The following is a 21,681-nucleotide window of genomic DNA, read 5'->3' on the forward strand; positions in this document are numbered from 1 at the left end:
ACGGCATTTCACTATGTTCCTGCAACCGCACACTATGAAGTTTTCTTGTGGCAAGTGAATGAATGCAGGTGCGTCATACAGAGTAGAATTTGTTGATACATTTCTGAAAAAACACAAAAAATAAATGTACCATCCAGGAAAATGTACGATCTGAATACAGTAAAAATTCAGGCTGACAAGTCTATATGGAGGTGCATGGGCAGAAAACACCTGTTTTTCAAAATACATAGTGGGACTCTTTGATTTTCAAACTTCTGGCAGCTAGAGGTAAGCCAGCTAGTTCTGATCCTGACAGGAAACAACGCCGTGGTCACGTGGGCTGAAATCCCGAGACAACCCGAAGGTTGCAATATCGAACACGGAGATCATCAGCGTAAACGTAAAGGAACGCTACCACCGTGGCAGCAAACGAAACTTTGCGCCGTGTTAGCATCTGTTCTTTCTGCATTGCCGCTTGGAAATATGGGGCTAGTTTTGTGAAAGAGCGGAAGTGATATTCTCGAGCATACACCTTTGGGATACTATCATGTACGTTCCCAAGATCACGCACAACTCACCCCGTCCACGAAGAAAAGTGCCACGCCACCAACGGCTTAACAGGCTCAACAGTGCATGTAACAATCACGGTACAACACGATGCAAAATCTTGCGAAAGTGATAGTGTCCCCAAAAGCGACAGCCGCTCGTGGCTATCCCGTACTACGTCACACACACGCGCCGGTAGCTTGCGTTCAGTCTGAACTTGAGACATGCGACGGCACGTTTTGCCGCCACTCGTAATCGCACCGCCTCGCACGGTGGAACGGGCTTTAGAAGATAACGCCAGGCGTAATGGCAACCAAAGGTGAAGTCCCCAAGCGTGCATTGCAATCCAGTGAGCCCTTACAAAGATGGCGGCGAGCACACATGGTCTCTTTTTGCGTCTGATAGCCAGAAATCTTCCCGAACAAATTTGTCCTGGCAGATTCTGGCGTCTCACGGGTAAGCAGAACTATCCAGCCAGAGCAAAACGAACGCCAACTGGAAGTCCTCCGCACGATTGGCGGAGCAACCCAATAATAAATGCGCTCTGGGAGAAAAGTGTGAAGGAAATGACATCTTAACCATATCCACTGGGCGCAATGGCGGCGTTGCTCTGGTCAACTTTTATGGACGTAGTTCTAGAAATGTTAGCTATGGTTACGTGGTGCACGGCGTGCCGTAGGTCTCGTACCAAACCGCAGCGGACTGGAGCAACAACGGCATCCATTCTTTGTGCCGCATAGCTCCTCAGTGTTCTCCTGGCTGCTGTTCTAGTCATGGGGTCTGAACAAAAGTGTGTGGAGCGAGTGCATATCAAGGTACCGTGCTACGGACGAAGGATTTGCAGTGCTCAGCGACGTCGTGCTAAGTGCTACAGAAAAGACACATTTTTTAAAATCCATTTGAATATTTTGAGGGCCAGCATGACCGCCTGCCTTTGGGACAGTGGGTGGTCACAGAGAGCTAAAGCAATGGCTGAGGGGGCGATCGAGCAATTCGGAGCAGACATGGAGGATACGACCGAGTAATTAGTAATTTGGAGAAGACGCGGAGGAGACAACTGAGCACAGCAGAGACAGTGCGGAGAGGGAAATTAGGCACTGTGGGGAAGCCGCCGTCGCTGCACGGAGGCAGTCTGCCACTTGGCGTTTCATAAGTACACGAGAGAGCCCTTTTTGCAAAACTGGCTGCAGAACATATCATACGACCGCAGTTTCCCACAGTGCGAACGTTGCTGCCGAATAATCGTATTTTCCGGGAATGTATTAACCAGGACATATTACACATTTGGGTTATCTTTAGTTTTCGCGATTGCGAGCGTAGGAGCCGGGAAATCGTACTAAGCGGGAACGTATCAACGAGGTTCTACTGTATTCATTTTTACTTGGAAATTTTCTGAAAGTGGGGGGAGTATGTTATACACCGGAAAATAAGGTACTCATTGGACAAGCTACAGACGCACCTTGAAAGCTGAAACAGACAACAATAACCTATAGCTGTTAACACGGGGACTCACATTATCGATGGAGGCACCCTCGATCTCCACAATGCGTGCCGTGAATTTCACCGGAGCAAGCTCCAAGGCGCCGTACTCGTGTGCCAGCATCCGTGCGTTGAGTGCGTGCAGGAACACGGGCTGACCGTCGGCCGCCTGGAAGTAGTAGAAGCTGTCGCCTCCAGAGACACCCTCACGGCAGCCATTGTTGTTGCCAGCACCGTTTGTGGCAGTGCTGACTGGCATCTCCAAGTCCTCTGCACCGACTATGCTGTCCTCGGCGCCACTGCTGCCGCTGCTGATGCAGCGCTCACGGCCCCGCACTTGAGGGGAGTCTGCAATGATGGACACAACAGGAAGTGAAAAACTGATATAACACACATGTACCAAAACTATCACATGCAACAAACCAGATTCATGCAACGTTTTTCACAAATGTTTGTGTGGAATGAACATAAGCATATACCAAATATCAATATAAGTGCATCCATAGATCGCAATATTAAATATAAATAACCTTGTTATGTTGACAAGGCAGAAGATTCCGCGCGTGCATTCATCAAACTGTCTTTTTGTAGTGACAGCATGACAACTGGCAACACACGAACTGAGCCACTCATAGAAGCTCGTTATAACGAAGCGGGATATAACGAACTAATGGATATAACGAAGCAATCGTAATTCCTCTTGAAATTCTCATAGACGCCCATGTATTTAAAACCTCGTTTTAACGAAGCTAAAATTTCCTCACAATGGATATAACGAACTTTTTTTTTCCCCACCGAGCATTTACTGATCATTTTGGTAGCCGGCAAGTCAATGTCTTATAGCGTGAGACGGTTTACGTCCCATCACAGATGCGGTAATTAAAAACTCGCGCCTCGCGCTCCCGAGGAGCCGCCTGCCAACACGCGAGAGGGTGCGTGTCTGCCTGCCTCCCCTTTCCACTGAAACTCGTAGATCCACCCACGCACGTCACCCGGCCTCCCCTCTCCCACGGAACTCATGGACCCGCCCGCTCTCCTGTTGCGCGCGTGGATGGCGACACGGCGACTGCGGGCCTTGTTGTTGCTTGTCGTTCGCTGCGTGTGCATCAGAACAGCGTCTCTCTCGGTTCCCGCCGCTAGACAGGAGATGGACCACGTCAACGGCAAACGAAAACGCAAAACGATTACAATCGAGCAGAAGGCGGCTATGTCGAAAGCCGTTGAGTCCAGTGTCAAGAAGAAAAAAGTTGCCCAAGATTTCGACGTAGCGTTGAGCACGGTACCGCAAGCGTGTAATCGACCGAATTCTACTCAATATGAGCATGAAGCGTGAGACCACAATCGACCTCTACATGGCGATCGAGATGCTAAAGGCTGCTTGGATGTCTGTAACAGCAAGCACGATTGCCAACTGCTTCCGGCTTGCCTCATTTGGCGTCAAAAGCGGCGGTGACAGCGAAGATATCGGTGCTGACGCCAATGAGGGTGCCGCGGGTGACCGAGACCTGTTGTCGTGGGACGCTCTCCTTGACGCCGGAGTTGTGCCCGACAGCGACACCTTATGCACGTACGTCAGTGCCGATGCGGACGTGGTGACAACCGAAGAGCTGACAGAGGCTGAAATTGTGCGCGCGGTGACAGGGGTGGTGAATGACGACAGTGACGAATGTGTCGACGACAGCCCGGAGTTGGTGAACCCGATCTTCCGACATCCGCGCAAGCGCTGGATGCGGCAGACCTGCTGCACCACTTCTTCGGCGCTCACGATGACGGCGAGAATGGACTCTACATAGTGGCAGCGGCCAAAAAGCCATCATCCGTCTGAGGAAGACACGGCAGAAGTCTATTAAGGACTTTTTTTATGCTAAGTGAGCCGCCAGCTGGTGTGCCGAGTTTGGCGTGAATAAAGTAGCAGTTATTTGCTGTTTTTTCTTCTTCTTTTTTTCCGCTAGTTTTTCTCCGTGTGACAGCCGTTTTTCGTTTGCGTGGCGGGCTGCTGTGGGATTTGGTGGTCAGTACATCCTCTCTTGCGTGCTAATTGTCGGTGGAAATGGATATTGGCTATAACGAACTATTGGTTATAACAAAGTAATTACGACTCCCCTTTCAACTTCGTTATAACGAGGTTTTACTGTATTTCTGAGCAGCATGTTGACTAGCTCATTCTTTGGGGGGGGGAGGGGGGGGGGGGGCACTCGTGGAATAAAAGACAAAGTTTCCTACTGGACTCAATATTTCGGGCTGCCAATTATTCCAACTTTCTGGGGGTCCCCACAGTGTCCAAATTATCAATTAAATTATCAGTCTGAATGACCCGTTCAGCTTAACTTTGTAGACAGGCAAGTGCATCACATACGCAAATGCGTAACACCCTCAGCGTGAAATTCCCAAGCAGCCATACTGACCTGAAAGCAGGCTGTTTGTCATGTCGGGCACCAGGTCACCGTTGTAGTCATTTGTGTTGTTCAGAGCCTGTCGCTGGTCTCCACACACTGGCACCTTTGGTGAGGAATACATGGGAGTACAGGAAAGAGAAAGGTTACTCAAAAGCTTTTGAAAGGCATTTCATGTGGTAAACAGAATAACACAAAACGATAAAAAGAACAAGCAATACCACCCAATGACATCTCTAAACACGTATTTCTGAAATGGGGCTTGTGTAGAGTTAACAGAAAATAGGCACAGCCAGACCCGTAGCCAGGAAATTTTTTTTCTTTTTTTTTTTGGGGGGGGGGGGCACTTGCTGAAAGCCTTGACTTCGAGAAAAACACCTATTTTTATTATTTATTTTTGGTAAAAACACCTACTTCCCCAAACATATCTAAAAAAATTGGTGAAGTCGAAATTTTCCATACTACCAAATGATTTACAATAGGTGCGATGTATTTAAAGTAGGGGTGTGCGAATATTCGAAATTTCGAATATTTTTCGAATAGTGTTTGCTATTCGATTCGATTCGCACTGAAATTTTACTATTCGAACTTCCCAAAGACAAATGCAGTCAACGTCCGATTGAAAGTGACCCCTTCAGATTTTCAATATGCTTCACCTCATTACACTCTCGTACTGCGGCAAAGCTGCCTTTCAAGCTCCGTTACGGTCGAACTTGGCCAAGAGACAAAGTCCGGTTGGAAGTGGTCCCTAGATTTTCATATGCTTCACCTCATCACACCCCCGTATTGCGGCAAAGCTGCCTTTCAAGCTCCGTTACGGTTGAAGTTAGGCAAGAGACAGTCAACGTCCGATTGGAAGTGGTCCCTAGATGTTCAATATGCTTCACCTCCTCACACCCCCGTACTGCGGCAAAGCTGCCTTTCAAGGTCCGTTACGGTCGAACTTAGGGCCAAGAGACAGTCAACGTCCGTTTGGAAGTGGTCCCTAGATTTTTAATATGCTTCACCTCATCACACCCTCGTATTGCGCCAAAGCTGCCTTTCAAGCTCCCCTACGGTCGCAAATGTATTAACTCAAGAAAACGCTGGTTCCAATATGGAGATGAAAGATGTGGCAGACTTGGGGGCTCAATTATGCTGTTTTGGACCTGAAATTTGGGCAGGGAGTCCGAAAAATCTGACGCCGAAGCTTTTTAGCATCCAAAATTTCAGATGTTCTTATATATCGAGGTCTACGAGGCAGATTTGGAACTCTGGACTTGAAGGGAGCACACCCTTGTCCGCCACATCATTTGGCCTTCCACAGCAGTTGAAAGAGGAGGAGAGGCTGAGGAAATGGCATCCCTGGCTATCACGTGTAAAGTGTTGTAGGCAACACTTTGGTTGCACCAAATCATGTACATAAATACAATTCGGCCTCTACATAGCCTCACTCTTGGTAAGAAAGACAACTATGAAATATGACCCCACCAGCGCTTCATCAACCTAGCGAAAAGAAACACTTTCATGTTGCTATCTCACAAGAACATACTTAGGGATTCTCTGCAACTTTTTCTGTGATTTCACTTCGAATTATTTGAAAAATATTTGAGAAATATTCGAAAATTATTCGAAAATATTCGATTCGATTCGCACTCAGTCTTTATTATTCGAATTCGCTTCGCACCCAAAATTTTGCTATTCGCACAGCTCTAATTCAAAGCTCTTTTCCTCTGAAATATTTCTGAGCCAACTTTCAGATATTTAGAAATCTTGACTGAGAGTGGAACAAAAACTTTTTATTGCTCGACAGTCTCGCAAGGTTCATGCGAGGCTGCCACACTTGCAACAATATGGATGCTGTCCCCGAATGTAGTGGCATAACTGTCGAGCAAGTCGGTGTGAATTAACCTTTAATGGCCAATATTTGAGGCTGCAATAGAAACTGAAAACTATCCGCACTGCTAACCATAAAACAGAAACGCGTGAAATGCTCGGAAAAAGATCACGCAGAAGGAGGACATTCATCCACAGAAGGCCTCACTCACCTCTATGTTGCCCTCAGCGTCCACCATGGGGAGCTGGTCACCCTGGCTGTTGGCGTTGACATCCAGCGAGCCCACCTCTTTCTCAAGGTCCTCTCGGCGTCGCTGCAATGCCTGTGCAGCCAAGCACGAGGTCAGCTGAACAGCGACACCATCCACTACACACACTCAATCAATTCTGCAATGCCTTGAAGGTGTAGCAAATGAAGTGACTGCTATCCAAACTCTTTCAAAGTGCTTCCCCAGATTACTTACATGGGCGTGTGTGCAATGTAACGAGTCTTAGAATAACAGAGAGCTGAGCTAGTTGGTAAGTATTCATTCTAAAAAGAGAGGGCGTTAACACGCCTTAATGCTTAACACGCCTAAATGCCTTAACAGTTATCTTCCACGTAGACCACCACGCGTGCCGGATTGATAGGTTTGCCTGTTGCATGGGCATGCGCAGATAAGTTTTCGTGCCTTCTTTCTTTTCAGCCGTTGTGCGTCTCTTCAGTTGTTAGTCGGCATTTGTGGTGTCCTGACTTCTTTCTTGTGTCCGTGTTTGCACGCCCTGTCTTTTTAGAATGTAACGAGTCTTGAAGCAGTTTCCACACAGCCCAGCTGTGCTTAAGATGAAAAGCATTACAGCCGTTTCACAGGCTGCCACCATTATTAATTAATTGCCAGGCCGAGTTTCACCAAACCAACAGCCCATTATTTAGGCCACCATTATTAATTGCCAGAAAAAATGGCAGAGTTTCGCAAAGCTAATATCCCATTACTTATGCTTCACACCATTGACCACGAGGATGCAAATGGCACTTTCACAAGACAGATAATTGCATAGCAACAAGGCACACCCCAAAGGGCATAAAATTTGTTTGGAGTGCCCTCCTCACACCGTACAAGCGCCTTTGTTGCTACTGTAGGAATGCAATTTAGTTGTGGACACTTGCGGCTTTCTTTTCTCATTTATCCGCTCAACTACATAATCACCGTCGAGCACTTGCCTGCAAGGCAGCTTGCACAAAGCAGGCCTCGGGGGCGTCTCCTTCCTCGAGCAGCTGGGATCGCAGTTCGGACTCCTCCCGGTCCAACATGGCGCCCAGCTGCTTAGGGCACGCCACCAAGACCCTCTGGTGGCACGTCAGACGCTCTTCTGCATTCCATCAAACCAGACAGAGCTCCAGCATTACATAGGTAGCACGCAATAAACGAGTGCCAAGCCGTCAAACTTCCACGTAACAGTACACAACCTCAACTGCAGATGTGCAACAAGGCTGCCTGCTTTTAAAGGGAACCAAGGCGGCATTTTCCATTCACCTTTCATCACAACTACGCATAACCACTTTTCCATCATCCAATAACTCAGAGCCACAGCCCTTGCAGTGACCTACAGGCAGTTTACAAAACGCACTTTACGTGAAAATGCCCATAGCTCCCTCCACAAGGTGTCTTGAATCATTTATTCTGGTAATGCAATATCAACAGGTTTTTTAGAATTGGCTCATGACTCTCCAAGAGTTTGACACTATAAATTCAACCAACTTGAATAAACCCAGTTACAGTATAACCTCGGTACAACGGATCTGTTTACAACAGACATTCGGATATCACATACCAATTAGTGGCGTTATGCCGACCTCCGTATTTGTTCCATTTATTGAGCTTCGTTTACAACGGATTCTGGTACAATGGACATTCGGATACAACTGACTAAAATGTCAGGCCAGCAAGGTGGTCAGGACTTCTTCAGAGCAGACTTTTCTACCACGGACATGCCAAATTCAATAACTTCCAACTTCAAACATCGCTTAGCATACTTTCGGGACGGGAACACCACGCCGCGGATGTCGACGTACCCATTTAAGAACGAAGGCCGCCGATCTCCGGTCTGTCAGTGGTCAGCTATGCCTAGTTGTAGTGATGAAAAATCGGTGCGCAGTGTGCTTGGTGTTGCGTTTTGGGACTCTGATGCGCGAAATTTCTAGCTGCTGCCACCGCTTCTCCGAGCGGTCGCTGCGTGGCGAGTTTTGCCGGAAAGGGGATCCGCTGCCGATGCGCAAAATGCCCATCCGCGGTTCTGAGAAGCCAGCGGGCAATGTGATTCGCTGCTTGCGATGAAGGACATTGCGGCTTCTTCGCTTTCGCATTTCGTCTAGCGCGATGTTCTTGCCCGCAAAGTTCGGATTCGTTTCGTACATCGGCACCGTGAGCGGAGTTAGGCCTAGCCACGACATCGAGTAGAAAGCTCGGTTGCAAAGTGTGTGGCCGCGATGCCCGATGTTTCAAAGTACGTCATGCTCGATCGCGAGTGCAAAGAGTTGTCCCGCGGTGGTCTTTGTCATAAGCTCCGAAGTGTCGATAAGCGGAACCCCTAACAGCGGGTCCAACAAGTCAACGCTATTACAGTCGCACGTCTGCGATGTTCGCGACGAGTGTGGCACGCTATCGTAATTTGATGATTGAGCTTCCGCTTGTAGCTGCCAAACTAAAGCGTAATTATATTCTAAATTATCGTCGACCCGTGAACACAGAACGAGTGCGAACGCGTCACTAAGCGCAATTTTCGACAGCCATGACCTCGCGACACACAAGCAGCAGGCGACGCTCCCTAAGCGAGCATCACGGCAGAAGCAGCCAATCGGAGGCCTTGAACTGAACTTCAAACACGTGCTTTTTGTACGCTTGTTACTGAATGGAGGAGCTAGCTGAAACGGAAAACTTGCCGAGCTGTAATTTTGAGAAACGGCCTTTTTCTTTTTTGCTATTTCCGCAATTTTCACCAAGTCAGCAGAAGCAAAAAATTTTTAGAGCACTTCTACGTAGTTGTCAGTGAAGATATTTTGGAATCAGGGAGAAAAAGGGCTACAGAAACTGTACATGCGATTTTCCGAAAATTTCATTTTTTTTTTGGTTCCCTGTTAAGAATACGACCATGTTTGTGACTTGTAATTCTCTCCGGTTATAACAGACCCATTCAGTGTTTACATAAAAGTGTTGTAACAGTACTTGGATTTTACATACTCCCTTAACAACAGACCAAACCCTCCTCACTATGAAGGTCTGTTGTAATGAGGTTATACTGTATCTTCAGTGCCCTTACACTCATGCACGTCCCATATGGGCGGGAATAGGCAGCTAACTCCCCTTCACTTTGCTAACTTTGCTAACTTTGCTAACTTAACTTTGCTAACTCCCCTTCACTGCAACGACCGATCGGGTTTTAACTCTTTCGTTACCACGCCTATTCAAATCAATCACCGGTAATCGACGAAAAAAGCTGCCGATTTCAACGCGTTAAAAATTTTTCCCGTGCATGCTGCAGCATCTCGCGTTTAGTTCTGGGACTGCTCTTCTACAACCCGTTGAAATTTTCCCGCTCTGACGACGTTGCGATTTTTGACGGAGTTTTTCGCGAACGAATGCGCATGTGTTACTGGAAAAGGGGGCGTGGCTGCCACACTCGGGGAAAAAAATGCGCAGCTCATGTTTGTGCTCCGTTATCAACATTTTGGTATCAAACGATTCCTAAGAAGTCAATTATCAAATTGTGTCAGTTTTGCGAGGTAAAATTTTGGCTGTGATAATTACATAAAAACGACACCTGCTGCTCACTAGCGAGCTTTGCTACTGAGTTTGCGCAATATTATTCAAATACAGCTCGTTTCTGAAGGTCCGTCGCGTCTCTAACTTGTTGATCTGGCCTTTTTAGCCAGTTTGCAGCAGTTTTAGTTTCATTTCTCTTTATATACGCGAGAGGGGCGCATGGGCGTTAGCGTCGGCACGTGCGGCCGCTCCCATGGCGTCGTCAACACGCGGGTCTGCGTCGCGGGAGAAACGTTCCGCTCGAAAGCGTGCGCAACCCGCTCACGAATTTAGTGAAGCTGAGTCGAGCTATGAGTCCGAAGACGACACCAGCTCATCTTCAAGCGCTGACAGCGACGATGCTTCAAGCCAGTTCGGGCCATCCTCAGCTGTGTACCGATAAGTTTCGTTTTCGGCTTTCAGCGGTCTCGTCCGTCGGAAGCGCTTATCTGCCGATCTCGGTGCACGACGTTTGAGATGTCCTGGTTAGCTGCAGGATACGAACAGCGCTTGGACAGGATGTGCTGCCGCCGGCAGCCAGAAAGCTTCAATTTTCACCAAGAAGGCCGCCTGGCACGCATCTCGGCCCGGCACACCGGAGCAGCGCAAAACGTTTCACCACGGCGCGTGATTTTTTTTTTCCTGTTTTTCACAGCAGAGGTCATCAGGACCATCTGCGAAAATACTAACAAATATGCTTGGATGCATATCTTGGGCCTTCTGACGTATGTCGAGAAAGATGCCAACGTATGCCAAAAAAAGTGCAGCACCACCCCAAAAAGATGCCGAAAAGGAAAAACTGCCGCAAGTGCTATGAGGAACGCAAAGTTGAAAAAAAAACTAACGTTCTTTGTGAAACCTGTGGCGTCTGCCTGTGCTTCACGAAAACCAGAAACTGCTTCACCGCATGGCACGAGCGGTGAAGCAGTTTTTGGTCTGCAGTATTTTTGATCTGTGTGAAAAATGGCTTTATGCAGGTTGTTTATTTTTCTTTTAGAATATTCCTAGATCATTTCCCTTCAAAATGTATATTTTGAATTTTGTTTGTTCGTAATATTTTTGTAGATATTGTGTTTTGTTTGTACTGTTTTTCTCAAGTTCCTGCAGAAGTGGTAGATTTCAGATTTTTTATAAGTTTTGTAACATCTTTTTTGTTTTGAAACTTGTGTTATCTATAAAGAGCAATTCATTATGCACAATTTGGTGTGCTGCAATGTTACCTAGAGCATTATTTATACTAGCAATAAGTTTCTTCCTCAGACCTATAAAAAAATGGCCATTTTCATGCGGTAACGAAAGAGTTAAGGAGGGACGCAGCTTTCGTGTCGCGCAAAATGGCAAAAAAATCGATTTTTTGAAAATCACATTCTCAGTTTCTGTAGCCCTTTTTCTGTCTGATTCCAAAATATCTTCACTGAAAACCACATAGAAGTGCTTTAAAAAATTTGTTGCATGTGCTAAGGTGGCGAAAATTATTGTGGAGATCGCAAAAAAACAGTGCTTTTCAAAAAATTTTAGCTCCACAACGGTACAACTGGGCGCCGCCATTTTGAGCTCGTCGCGAAGAGCATTTCTTCGTTTTCAAATTCCCCACCTCAGCTGGCTCCTCCCTTCGAAAACAAATTCACTGACGCACCGTACGCCGTAGTCGGCGGTCATGACGCGCCCAAAGTCGTCACCTGGCACCAAGGCCCGTAAGGAAACAGTGCACGACGGTGCTTTACTTGACGTTGTTCCAAGCACCGGTCATCATTTTTATCGCTACGAGCGGGACAATGTTTAGTTCGACTCCCGAATGATGATTTATCAATAGGGTGCCTGACTAGGGTCCCTCCACCCATACATTTGCTTCTGAGCAAATCTATGGGTGGAGGGACCCTAGTCAGGCAGAGGTAATCTGCCTTTAGTCCCTTCAACCCAGGCAAACTTTGCTTTTGTCGAAATAAACTGAATGAATGAATGAATGAAAGTACACATGCCGCAAGAGACAACGCTAACAACGCTGCACGAAGAAACATTTCTCCACCGTCGACATGTTGGCGATACCGATGGCACCTGTGGCTTTGTAGAAATGCGAAAAAAAGCGTAGCCTCTGAGATCTGCATTTTAAGGGGGGACACTGTACTTGAGAGAGAAATGCTAAATTTTTTCATGTATTTAAAAACAAACTTAACAGTATGATTCAGTTTTTAATGCTGATTTTGAAAATGTAATTATTTTTTTCCTATGTCGATTAGTTTTTGAGATATCTTAAAATTAATTACCCATTGTTTCCAGGTACGGTACACAAAAAAATTTTATTAGAGAGCTACTATTGACACATGCCTAGATACTAATGAACATAAGGCACACAGGGGTAGGAATGCTTTTTTGATCTTATGATCTTTAGCTAGGTTGTAGCACTTTGATTTTCAGTGTTGCAGACACACCCACTTTATGCTCCAATTTTGTGCCAAATATAAAATGTTTGAAGATATTATTCAAAAATTCACAACTACCCCTGTGTGCACTACGGATAGAGCTACATGTCACAACAAAAATGACAGTCCTAGCTGCTCTGAAGGCAGAGATATCTTTCTGGCAAGTTTGCAACCGCAGCAAAATTTGAATCCTGAGAAATCGTGAAAAAACACAACAAGTCCATTTTGGGCAAACTCTAGCATGGAATAGTCATGTATTTACAATAATTTACAATTTCAGCATTCTCAGTAGGCACCAGGCAGGTAGTCCTTCTGCTTTGAGTCCCCTAAATGCCTTTTTTTCAACGCCCGCTGCATGTTTTCTGCAGAGGCACGCTTGCGAGCTGATGCTGTTGATCTGCGACGGTCTTTTTCTGCCATGCGTTTTTTAGCCGAAGGTCCAGGTCCAGACACATTCATTGTAGCGAAGATCTCATTCAGCGCTGTTTGGTGATTGCCAGTGGTCTTCATAGCGCGCGTGGCAAGAATGTTCACAACGAACGGGTTACACGTTTTTCCGCTGTTCACGCGCGGCGAGCTCCACACCGGCGCGTTATCACCGCAGATCTCGCACGACGTAACATTCTTTACGGCGAGGCCGTATTCGCGCTCACCTATGCGCAGACACATCGCCGTCGCACCCTTTGCACTTCACGTTTGACTGCAGAGCGTTTAGAGCGTCGAGGCTCACCAAAGCGAAGCGCGTCTCCATCACATCCGAGCCAGCCGCGGCGTCGTCCGTGGCAGTGTCGTTTGCACAAGCGAGAAGACCCGATTTTCGCGTGATGGCCGGCGTTTATGCTAGGTTCCGGAGTTTTACTTCCGCGTCCTTCTCGATCTTCAACAAATCAGCGGGCTCCAACATGACGGTGTCGCGCCGAAACGTCTGTCGAACGTGGTCGCTGTCAGAGCCGCTTTCACCCGCTAGGCCTAACCCACAGTCAGCGTCTTCGGGGGCGCTTGGTACGGGAGGCAAACTACCGTCGACATCTTCTGAAGGTGATCGGCGCTTCTTTTGAAAGTTGTACACTTTCCGTTTCTTTGTCCGCCCACCGAATTTGTACTTCGTAGCGAACTTTGGCGTCGAGTTCGGCATGGTTGCGCGTTTCAGCCGCGTTGTCCGACGCGAACTCCCGCGGCCCGAGCAGACGACTGTGGAAATCTGCCAATGGCGTGCGCGCTCACTGTCACGTGCACTGGTAGACCAATAGGACCGCGCATCGGGACTAGCTTTTCGCGGGCTTTTTCTTAGTGGCCGCTTGGCGTATGCAGTAGTGGTGGCGCGAAAAATAAAAAAGAAACGCGGCTCTTTCGAACGGGACCAAGATGGCCGCGATCAGAGACGTAGAATGGCAGCTGCGCGTCCTGCAAGAAAGCCCATTTTTGCGCGTCCATCGAGAAATATTCGCGTCACAGGCATGATATAAAACGCTACTGCGGCTAAAATATTAATCCGGGACGCGTGAAAATTTGCCAGATTATGCATCAGTCACTGTAAAATCCGAAAATAACATTTTCAAAAAAACGATTTTTTCGCGATTTTCGGTTTCTAAGACCCGTGTCCCCCCTTAAAACCGAAAACACTAGAAATACGTTACGAGGTTGCGGATCTCGAAGGCCATGCTTTGTGGGCCCGCATGCCATCGTGCGCGAACAGACAAGGAAGGGAATGCAAACATTACAACAAGGCTGCCAAGTCACTTCGAAGTCTCATTTTGGTGCCCTCGGCAATCAGCCTCTTTGAAAAACACTAGCCTATGCGTTAAAACCTGCGGATCGCGCGTCAGATATACCGGTCAACTGACAAGCGCTGCGCAACGATGTTGTTGCCCGCAAAGTTCGAGGTTCGTCTCGCCAAACGGCGCCGTGAGCGGAGTTAGGCCTAGTGACGACTCCGAGCAGTAGATGCGCACGCCGCGGTGCCGGTTGCTTCAAAGTGCGTAATGCGTGGTCGTGAGTACAAAGAGTCGTCCCGCGATGGCCTTCGTCACGATGTCAGAAGTGCTGATAAGCAGAACATCTAACCGCGAATCCGACGCTGAAGTCAACGCTAGAGAGTCGGCCCAAGACACGCGTTTGCAATGTTCGCTAGGAGCGCAACGCACCATCGTAATCAAATCAAACTTCCTCTTGCAGCTCCAAACTAAAAGCGTAATTATATTCTAAGTGATCGTCGAGCCGTGAACACAGAACAATTGCGAACGTGTCACGAAGTAGCGCGATTCTCGACAGCCGTGAACTCGCAACGCGCAATCGGCAGACGACAATCTCCCAGAGCGAGCATCGGACCAATGGCGAGGCGAGCTGGGGCAACATGGCGGACGCGGCCAATCGGAGGCCTCGGAACGACTCTCAAGTGTTTGCTTTTTGTGCGCTTCTTTCTGAATGGAGGAGCCCGCTGAAGCGGGGAATTTGAACACGGGGAAATGCCCTTTCCGACAAGCCCAAAAAGTTGGTTCGCGGTCGCGCCATCGCGGAGCTACAATTTTTTTAAAATCGCTGTTTTTTTGCGATTTCCACAATAATTTTCGCCACCTCGAAGGGCAAAACAAATTTTTCGAAGCACTTCTGGGTGGTTTTCAGTGTAGATATTTTGGAATCAGATAGAAAAAGGGTTCCAGAAACTGAAAATTTGATTTTCAGAATATCGATTTTTTGCCATTATTCGCGATACGAAAGCCGCATCCCCCCTCAATTTTATTCAGAAGGTCACTGGAAAGAATGACCTCCGGCACACATCCATTGTTTGTGATGGAGACAGTGATACTTCTCTGACTCTTTCTGAAGAAAAAACCATACGGATTTATTCCATTGGCTAGAGAAGACTGTATAAATCATGTCAAAAAGAGGATGGGTACAGCTCTGCCAACACCTGTATCAAGAAGCAAAAAAGATCAACCACTTGGAGGATGGGCCAGCCTGACTCAAGACCTGATTAAAACACTGACTAGTTATTATGGTATGGCTATCCGTGACAGCATTGACGATGATTGACATGCAAAAGGCCATAATGGCAACATTCTATCGCGTCACCCTGAGAGATGAAGAGCTGCACTGTGAATTCTGCGAATTCTGTGAATTTAATTGAATAAAATGTTGTGAAGATATCACTGAAACTTTTTTGAAAGCATCAGGTAGACATGCTGAATATTTGTGCCAATTTTCATCAACATCTGTTAAGTTATAAGTTGGTTTTCCAAAGCCACGTCCCCCCTTAATGCAGCAGATTATGCCCCCCCCCCCCCCAATGCTGCAAATACAGTCAGCCCTCTCCTAGAATGAAACGAGTGTAGCGCGATGTTCCCACCTCTGTTAATATTAAAGGGCTCCAGGTCGTCCACTCTCCAAAGATCGGCTGGCATGGGCTGGGCACCGGGCTGGTTCTTCTGGCGACGCATCAGACACATGGTGATCTCGTCACCTGGCTGGTAGACCCTTCGTGGTTGGGGAACCACCCTGCGAGCCGAAAAAATGCCCAGATTAAGCGCATTACATGGAAATAGTACAGTAAAAGCTTGTTAATTTGCACCTCATTCATTCGAACTAAGTGACACAATATAGCCAAGGTCCATAGAACTCCATGTATCGAAGAGCTCGTGGCAAGCAAATTGGATTGGCCACGGATAATTTGAATGACGCACCACCATGGCCAGCTCACGCACTGGTGGTCAGTTTCCCAGCCGGGCGAAAGTTGACGCTACCTGCTAGCCACCACCACCACCATCATCATTCTCATCATCATCCGCTGATTACTATTGTCATCGATTGACACCTCAATGACAGTGCGCTCGAATCTTGAAGGCTATTCCAAAATACATCAGGACGTATACGCGAATATCTGATGATGGTAGCACCATGTCATGATGTTCAATCTAAACACATTGCCTTGTAGAATCATCTCAATGCCTGACATGCATTCTTGTCAGAAAAAAAACATTTAAAAAGGCAATATATTCGCAAATACGGTAATACCGATAATTTACACCAGCGGTGAAGCAGAACACGTATGATTACTGCAACAATAAAATCATGCCTGCCTGCTTGATCTCCGCGCTGTCCTGTGACACCACCCATTCAGCCGTTCCACGTTGGCATACAGTATAACCTCTTAGAACGGATCTGCTTACAACAGACATTCGGATATTGCATACCAATTTACGGCGTTATGCCGACCGCCGTATTTGTTCTATTGATTGAGCTTCGTTTACAGCGGATTCTGGTACAACGGACATTTCCGACTTCAAACATCACTTAGCATACTTTTGGGACGGGAACAGCGCACCGCGGATATCGACGTACCGATTTGAGAACGAAGGCCGCCGATCTGATCAGCTATGCCTAGCTGTAGTGACAAAATATCGGCATGCAGCGTGCTTGGCGTTGCGTTTTGGGACGCTGACGCGCGAAATTGCTAGCCCCTGCCACTGCTTCTCCGAACGGTCGCTGCGCGGCGAGCTTGGCCGGGGGGTCCGCTGCCGATGCGCAAAATGCCCATCTTGCAGTTCTGAGGAGCCAGCGGGCAATGAGATTCGTTGCTTGCGACGAAAGACTTTGCGGCTTCTTCGCTTTCGTATGTCCGCTAGCGCGATGTTCAAAGTTCGGATTTGTGTCGTACATCGGCACCGTGAGCGGAGTTAGGCCTAGCCACAACATCCAGTAGAAAGCTCGGTTGCCATGTGCGTGGCCGCGTTGCCCAATGTTTCAAAGTATGTCATGCTTGATTGCGAGTACAAAGGGTTGTCACGCGGTGGTCTTCGTCATAAGCTCCGAAGTGCTGATAAGAAGAACCTCTAACAGTGGGTCCAACGAGTCAACGCTATTACAGTCGCACGTCTGCGATGTTCGCGACGAGTGCGGCACGCTACCGTAATCTAATGATTGAGCTTCCGCTTGCAGCTGCCAAGCTAAAGCGTTCTAAATTATCGTCGACCCGTGAACACAGTAACGCAATTTTCGACAGCCAAGGTCTTGCGACGCACAAGCAGCAGACGACGATCCCGAAGCAAGCATCACGGCAGAAGCAGCCAATCAGAGGCCTTGAATTGAACTTCAAACAAGTGCCTTTTGTACGCTTGTTACTGAATGGAGGAGCTAGCTGAAACGGAGAACTTGAGCACAGAGAAATGCTCTTTACGATGAGGCCAAAATGGTGGCGCCCGGTTGCGTCGTTGTCGAGCTGTAATTCTGAAAAACGCATTTTTTTTTTTTGCTATTTCCGCAGTTTTCCCCAAGTCAGCAGACGCAAAAAAATTTTTCATAGCACTTCTACGTAGTTTTCAGTGACGATATTTTGGAATCAGATCGAAAATGGGCTACAGAAACTGAAAATGCGATTTTACAAAAATGGCATTTTTTTTTGGTCCCCTGTTACAAATACAGGGGTGCAACAGCCGAAATACTATTTGGAGCAATTTTTGGAGCAGCAAAATGTTGCTTTTGGAGCACAAAAATGAAAATTTGGAGCAGGTTGCGAAAAAAAAACCTGAATTTTTTAGCCTGAAATTCCAAATTTGGAGCAGTATAACAAAGAAGGCTCACTTTTAGAAAAGAAAACAAAAATACATAAAAACTTTTCAACATCAGCTATTTGTGCACAGTGCACGTGAACATTCTATTTCAGTAAAAGCAGCGTGTTGAGCCACCCCACAGTGCGAACGAGGACTAAGCCCACATTAGCATTTACAGGACCTGTCAAAATACTCAACAGGCACTGCAAATGCTAATGTGGACCTGCGAACCTGTATATTTGGGAGATTCGTAAACCGGGAGCAAGTGGGGGCAGCGAAAAATGAAAGCTGGCATACACTTTTGTTTCTCAAGGTCGCAGAAACGCCATACACAACAGCTCCAAATGATTGCCAATAATTTTTTAGAAGTCAGCGATCATACTAGTATACTCTTAACTACACGGCGCATGCACGAATGAGTAATTAAGGAACAAAATGTGCTGTCTCCCTGACAGCTAGTACTGATAGCCCCTTTTAAATATCAGTTTGCTTTTCCACAGGACAATAGTGTACTGCGGCAAAAGTGGCTTAAAAAGCATTTTGCACGCAATAAAACAAGCATCATGAAATTTGAGAACTACTGTCCTTTTCTATTGCGATAGCAGCGAGACGGACACTCCCGGGAAGTTTTGCCGTCATCTCCCGTATGAAGTCCAAATTGATAACATATCCCTGTGCATAGAATGTTCTACCGTGGGTAAAAGCACACGAGTGCGTGCGACGAACGCGGCTCAAGCAGATATCAAACGAGCCAGCCCATCTCCGTCGCTCGGAGGGCGCCTGCGATAACACCACTCCGCTCGGGAAGGCCGCCATCGAAGCATAGAGGAAACGCCCCGCCTGTCTTGAACGAGCATGAAAACACGCGAGAGGGGGGCGGAGGGGGGGGGGGGCTGTCGCTCGAGCAGCAACTTTTGAACTTTGACTCTAAGGGCGCGGTCGCGAGCGCTATCTCTGCAGCCATCAGCGGGCGGCTCGTATATCCTGCTACGTGCTGCACTCTCAATGCGAAGACACTGTGCAGAAAGAGCATCTTTCCCTGGAAATGCCGTACAGTAAAAGCTCGTTAATTCGACTCTCGTTAATTCGGACACGTCATCTGGTCCCTGTAAATATATGCATCACTCTATGAGACTGAGCGCTCGTTATTTCGGACAGATTTGACCGCAAATCGGATAATTCGGCGACTTTGGGGCCGCTGGCGAGGCTCGAAAACGAAAAAAGAACCATTCGGAACAAAAGTGAAGCTCAAACGCAGCATCGCCATGGACATCAATTACCGGCTTGGCTTGACTTGAGACTGGTTGAACGCCTTTTCTTCGCGCGTGATAGCGTGTGGGCAGTGTGGGGTGTGTGGGTTTGGTGCGGTGTCATTTTTGTTGCTTTGTTCCCGTTGGTGTGCTGCATCGTTGAACGCCGTTTTATCGAGGAACAACTCAGTACGGCTCCTTTAGCTTGATCGTTGCTGGTGCTTTTGTGCCGACTTCTCGTGTGAACGCACTCTCCGCCGATGACAACGCCGGCGAAGCGGCCCAAGTACGAGGCCAAGGACTTCACCACCAAAATAGAAATTTTGCGTGCCCTGAAAAATGGGCTCTCCCGGCAAGAAGTAGCTCCTGTGCCATAACGTCGGCAAACAATACGAAGTGAGTCTCCTGAGCGCAGTTAGCATTCTTCGCGTATGTGTGGTACAACACGCCTGCGCACGCCATTGCCAACTGTTTCAGGCCCAGTGGCTTTGTTGTACTGGACTCCAGCGATACCGCAGTGGCCGAAGTGTCGCCGAACGGCGGTGCCGATCGCGGGCAGGATTTCGGAAGTGTTATGCCTGATGCAGTGACACTCGACGATTATATCGGCATTGATGGCGTTGCCACTGCCGGCTCTCTGACTGATGAGCAAATCGTCAAGGAAGTGATGCATGACGACGAATCCGAGAACGAAGAGCCTGAAGAGCAGCAGCCACACTATGAGCCACACAGGCCCCCTCGTACTGTGAAGGAAGCCGCGGAGGCCCTCGTCGTCCTTAAAGAATTTTGTTTTGGCACTGCAGAGAGCATGCGAGCTGCTGAGCACCTTCAAGGGCTCAGAAAAATTGTGTCCGCGCGAATTTCTGCTCGAAAATAGAGACGCATCCGCGATTACCATGTAAAGTAAAGGTATGCTGAAAAAACTCTTGCATTTATTGTGTTTATTTCGGCCATTCGATAATTCGGACATTCGGTTAATTCGGACATTTTTTCCGGTCCCTAGAAATCCGAATTAACGAGCTTTTACTGTATTCTCTTACACCAAGGTTTTGTAGAGTTACGCGAGATCGAATACAAAAAAGTTTGCTGCCAGCCTCACTTCGTATAGCATTAGAATTTGTTGTTATCGCATTGATTGCTTCGTCCTTCCGGTGAAACTGGCTTTTTTCTTTTCTTTAGTGGGGGGTTAGGGTCTGCGCGTCTGTATTGGATGACGACGCCCACACTGCAGATTTTGCGCAACTGAGAAAATTTTAAGCTGGTCGGGCATTTTGGTGCAGCGTGGCGCAATTTTAACAAATTTCGCGGTTTTGGCGCAGCTTGGCGCAAAAATAAGGAATTGTATCAAATTGGCGCAAGTGGCGCAGCTGTTGCATCCCTGCAAATAAGACCATGTTTGTGACTCGTAAATCTATCTGATTATAACAGACCCATTCAGTGTTTACATAAAAGTCTGTTGTAACAGTACTTGGATTTTACATACTCCCTTTGCAACAGACCAAAATCTTCTTCACTATCAAGGTCTGTTGTAATGAGGTTATACTGCATTTCCACACCCTTAAGAACGTTCCAGTCACCGTCACATGCAGGAGGGTCCCGTGACCCGAGCAGAAACGTCATACTATGTCATACCACTGCCAAAACTTGAATGAAAGGGAACGGTTCCGCCTGGCTTTGCACAAGTATTATTTTACCAGTGCCTGGCCCGTAACAGTAGGGTGCCAGTAACCTACATCTACCAATGACATCATACGTGAAGTTTCTGCTCGGGTCACGTGACTTTTGCAGGTGACGGCGATCACAAGTTCTGCTACTGCCCTCTTGGAAATGCTTCCAGTAACCAACAAAGAGCAAGGCTGAGGACGAACTAAATATTCCTATTGGGGAGAGGCACACATGCCTGCGGAGCTGCTGAGCAGAAAACGCCCGGTCGCAGATGGGGCACGGCCGGTACGGTCGGTCCGACAGGGCCAGGTAGTGAAGCAGGCACGACCAGCAGTACACGTGTCCGCACGGAGGCATCTGCGCCGCACGCGGAGTGCTGAGGCACACCGGACAGCGCTCCTCCTCCTGGCCGGTCGTGCTCTGCTGCTGCAGCACCCGCACCTCGTGCACCAGCTCCCAGGCAATGGGCACGTCTGGATTCCAGCGACACATGGTGCCCTCGCGCACCACAAACTGGCAGCTGCAAGCAACAATGGACATCGTGGTCTATGTCAAACGCTCCACTTGGTGAAAGCCAAGTCATTTCAATGTACAAGCTCTGGCAACAAAACGACTTCACATTTGCCTTCTGTGCCTTTACATCTAAAAAAAAAATAAAACAGTTCCAGAAAGATGTTCACACTGAAGTGAATGAAATGAGGGAATTCAGGTGTTCATTTTTGTTAGCCACAACCGTCTTAAGCGAATAGATAACAAAGCCAAGGAACAGCACAGGAACCAACTCCCTTTTTAAAAACTAATAGTCCCTT

At 47.7% G+C, this 21,681-nt stretch overlaps 1 protein-coding gene across 1 annotated transcript in view; it reads right to left on the minus strand.

Moving 5' to 3' along the window:
* The window catches only part of LOC119389282 (RING finger protein 10), a 49,494-nt gene that overhangs the window by 21,490 nt on the left and 6,323 nt on the right, over positions 1-21,681 (minus strand). The window contains exons 4-9 of the mRNA XM_037656483.2: positions 21,108-21,392; positions 15,758-15,906; positions 7,414-7,562; positions 6,425-6,535; positions 4,410-4,503; positions 2,039-2,352 (exon numbers count right to left, since the gene is read on the minus strand). Coding sequence (XP_037512411.1) covers positions 2,039-2,352; positions 4,410-4,503; positions 6,425-6,535; positions 7,414-7,562; positions 15,758-15,906; positions 21,108-21,392 — 1,102 coding nt within the window. The remainder of the gene's footprint in view (positions 1-2,038; positions 2,353-4,409; positions 4,504-6,424; positions 6,536-7,413; positions 7,563-15,757; positions 15,907-21,107; positions 21,393-21,681) is intronic.

The sequence above is a fragment of the Rhipicephalus sanguineus genome, chromosome 4 (assembly GCF_013339695.2).
Source record: "Rhipicephalus sanguineus isolate Rsan-2018 chromosome 4, BIME_Rsan_1.4, whole genome shotgun sequence".
Taxonomy (NCBI): Eukaryota; Metazoa; Arthropoda; class Arachnida; order Ixodida; family Ixodidae; genus Rhipicephalus; species Rhipicephalus sanguineus.